The 4069-nt window shown below is 45.2% G+C and overlaps 1 protein-coding gene across 1 annotated transcript; it reads right to left on the bottom strand.

The window, feature by feature from the left end:
• Positions 1-2439: 2439 nt before the first annotated feature.
• DICSQDRAFT_64498 (uncharacterized protein) lies at positions 2440-3009 on the bottom strand (the record flags this gene model as incomplete). Its single annotated transcript, XM_007367577.1, has 3 exons — positions 2440-2597; positions 2639-2642; positions 2875-3009. Coding segments are annotated over 3 exons (297 nt in total), but the record flags the coding sequence as incomplete, so codon positions are not given.
• Positions 3010-4069: the final 1060 nt, after the last annotated feature.

Genomic DNA, 4069 nt, shown 5'->3' with positions numbered 1-4069 from the left:
GAGCTAGAAGTTTCATAATCAGTGTCAATGCTACTTATACTCTTCAATGTTTAACATTATTCAACACTATATGCAATTGTGATGGCTTGTAATTGACAGTTAAATGTTACATATTAGCCAATCTATATGGATTTAATTGTATATTATCATTGGTGGTACTAAAGGTTGACGAATATTCTATTCAACAAGGTAAAGTCTCAGCATGCTCAGATAATTATTTATAATAGTGTGGGTGTTACTGAGATATACCTATGACGTGTGTGAGAGTTACCTGATAGAAAGACTAGGTAACTATCACCTGAGATAATCAGATCAGATGTAGGCCAGATAGCTTCCCTCAGTTGTTCAGTATAGTAGTGAAGAGGTTGAGTAGGTGGGGAAAGTGGTGAGAGGGTTGTTAAAGTGATAGGCCTATACAGAGGTCAGATGAGAACCTGTTGGAGGTCTAAATAATTCTAAATAATTTCTGAGGATATAGATGTGATGGAAAGTCTATCTGAGACTCTTAATGAGCTAATGAGGGCATACCACAAACCTAGGTTACCAGAATTTGACTGGGGACTCTGAAGCTTAAGGGAATCACACTAGTGAGAGTAGAGAGGAAAGGGGTGATTGATTTATAGGTGTGCCAGCCTCTGGCCTGATATACTATCCTGACAATAGGACCAAATACTTACAAGCAATTCTAGCTACTATTGTGCTAAAGATAGACAATAGTCCATGAACAATAAATATCAAACACCACTTGTCCATTGTCCTGACTGCTCAATGTTCTATTTATAAGAGAATTCCTATTGCTATTATTGCACAGCTAAGGTCACATAGCTGTTGGTGTCATCTGACTGAGGATTGGTCACATATTTGATCAACTGAGGGTGGGAGCTGAGAGATGATGTCAATTGACTAGATTTCCCATAGACCAGTGGGGATCTTGTTTGGTTGCAGTAGTCCGTGCAGTTGTTTCCTGACTGACTTGTTCCGTTGGCAAGTGTCGCATCCTTGCACGTACTTCTTGACGTTCACTGACATGCCAGGCCACCAATAGTTCTGTGCAATGACCTTTAAGGTCTTCCATCTTTCTGGGTGACCTGCTAGTAGTGTGTTGTGATGTAGTTTAAGCAGGTCGAGGCAGATGCTTTGGTCTTTGGGCATGTAGACTTTGCCTCAGTAACAGTTAACTGTTCTCCATGTTCTAATCCTGTAGGTACTTTCCAAACTCTCAGGGACCACTGGCTAGCAACTCCTTGTAGTGCTTCGTCATTTTGTCATCTTCAAGGGCCTTCTTGATGCGTTCAAGTAGCTCCTTATCGTCAACAATGGAGGCATGACCAGGTTGCATAGCTTTGATTGCAAAAAAACTCAGGTTTCAGCAGTGTCTGTTCAAAGTGATAGCTGCTTATCCCCTCTTCATAATCTGGCCTTCTGGACAGAGGGTCGGCTCGTAGCATTGTCTTTCCTGGATAGTGCTTCAGAATGAAGTTGAAGCGAGACATGAATAAACTCCGTTGGGCTTGTTGGCATGTGAGCTTCTGTGCTTGTCGGAAGTAGGTGAGATTGAGATGGTCTGACCAGATCTCAGTTGGTTCAGGGTGTCCCTCCGATATTATTCCAAGGCTCGGATGATGGCTAAGAGCTCCTTGTTGTAGATCTCATAGTTGTGTTTGTGAACATTTAGGGACTTGGAATAGAAAACAACTGGGTGCCACAGCTTATCTTCTCCAAGTTGTTCCAAAACTGCTCCCATTGCAAAGTCAGACTCTAGCCTATATTGAGCTGTATCATTCAGGATTTAAAGGATTGGAGCCGTTATAAATGTGGTTTGAGTCCTTCGAAGGCCTGCTCTTGTTCTTTTCCCCATTGCCACTGGATGTCCTTGTATGTGAGCTTTGTGAGTGGTCGTGCAATCTTGGCAAAGTCCTTGATGAAGTGTTGATAGAAGTTGGCTAATCCGAGGAAAGCTTGAACGTATTTGACTTTGGTCGGAGTAGGCCATTCTTTAACATCTTGTATCTTAAACTTGTCCATGGAGATTGAGTCCTTCGACACAACAAGTCCCAGAAAATGAACTAAGGGTTGCTCAAACTTGCACTTTTCTAGTTTGACAAAGAGATCATTGTTGCGCAGCTTCTTTAGAACCTGCTCCATCAGTTGGCGATGCAGAGTGAGGTCGTCTGTGAAGATGAGGATATCGTCGATGTAGACCACAACATGTCCTATTGCAATTTCTTCCTTCAGGTCCTCGTTTATCATTGCTTGGAACGAACGAGGTGCATTGCATAGACTGAAGGTCACAACCGTTGGCTCGTATAGTCCCTTATGAGTGATAAACACAGCCTTCTCTTCATCTCCTTTACAAATGTGGACATTGTTGTAGCCCCACCTTAGGTCGAGTGAGGTGAAGATCAATGCATGAGAGAGCCTATCTACAAGGTCTGAAATCTAGGGAAACTTGTCCTTCTTTGTGACTGTATTTAGTGCGCGGTAGTCTTGAACCAAACGTAAACTCCCATCCTTCTTACGGACAAAGAAGACTGACACAGCAGTAGGGCTTTTAGACATGTGGATATAGCCCTTGCCTTCTTGTTCCGTGATCCAGGCTTCAAGTGAGTTTCATCGGTACTGCCAGCTCATCATGTACCTACCTGCTCTTTAGTCCGTATGGCGATGAGCCTCTTCGGTTTGTGTTTGAGGCCTGGGTGGGGCTTTGTTCTGTCTGAGCCTGGAGAGCCCTGAGTGCCATTTTGGTGCCCTAAACCTCTTGTCTATGCGTCTATGCATCTCTCTCTCTCGCTCTTCCTTAACTCTATCATTCACTCTCTGCACTCGCTATCTGCACCCAATTAGCCATCATCGACCAGATCACACCACTGCCACTAATAAGTTTTGCTCGAGTGGGTACAGTTTGGCCAGTTTTGAGAGTGAGGCTCCAGGGAGTGGTTCAAATGCATGGTCATAAAGTGTCCTTGTTGGCATCCTTTCAGAGGCTTTCTTGGCGAAGATGTCACTATACTATCAATACTGTTCAGGCACATGGTTTGACCAGTAGTTGTGATCATGTTCGCCTTTTACCACAGAGTTTGTGTCCTTCTTCTCTTCTAACCAGGCCCGCATCTGACGAGCGCTCAGGTCATCTAAGAAGTTCACCCAATGGATAAACTGATCAGCACTCTTCCATGATTCCGGGCTGAGGTCACCATACTGATCTAGTGCAACACTTTCCACTCAGGGGAGTTGCAAACTCCATAGTTCTTCATCCTGCGCTGTGTGCTGGGTGTTGGAGTCGGTGCTGTAGCGCCGTCAATCCTAATCGCACAAAGTCCTGCTTTGTGCCATACATGGTTTGCACTGTCCACTACCTATAGTAATTTTTGTATAGTCACAACTCTGGTTTCCATAGAGATATCGCATTTGTCACAGTTTTCTCGTGCCACGTGACCTGGGGGTCATGTGTACTGGGATAGACGCTCACCTTGACCGCGGACAACTCGTATCGGAAAGTGGAGGGGCCAGGATCGAACCCCAGACCTCGTGACATCCAGGAGCCCATCCTTACTCACTGGCAGGTGACTGATGTGACAGCAGAAGCGCTTACTCATTGGAAGGAGTCCAGACTCGGCACGACTCAGGTATTAGTCGTAAGGTCACCATGAGGCAGGTCAGAGGATAGGACATGAGGCAGAGAACTCTGACCAAACAATGGTCAATAGGTACCTGGTCTGTGCACCGTTGTATTAGTATATATAGTAGGGAGTCTGAGGCAGGGAAACCTCAGACTTGATCTTCTTGTCAATCACCCATCTCCTCTGTAGGTAGCTAGCAGCCCTACCTCTCACTGCCCCTTCTAGTTTAGGGAATCTACTTCTTTGCACCATCTCTTGCTGTGTCACCTGGAGTTGCTCCGCCCCTCAGCACCAACCCCATCACCAGTAAGCTTGTCTTTGTTTGTCTGGTGGCACAGCTCGTTGGCTGTGACATTAGATCAAGTCTCTTACCCATCCCCTCCGTGGAGTGTCTCAACCACTTGCGGACCGGATCTCTTCCCCCAGGAGTTTTTTGAAACATTTATCAT

The sequence above is a fragment of the Dichomitus squalens genome (assembly GCF_000275845.1).
Source record: "Dichomitus squalens LYAD-421 SS1 unplaced genomic scaffold DICSQscaffold_26, whole genome shotgun sequence".
Taxonomy (NCBI): domain Eukaryota; kingdom Fungi; phylum Basidiomycota; class Agaricomycetes; order Polyporales; family Polyporaceae; genus Dichomitus; species Dichomitus squalens.
This window is presented reverse-complemented; position numbering and strand designations above follow the sequence as displayed.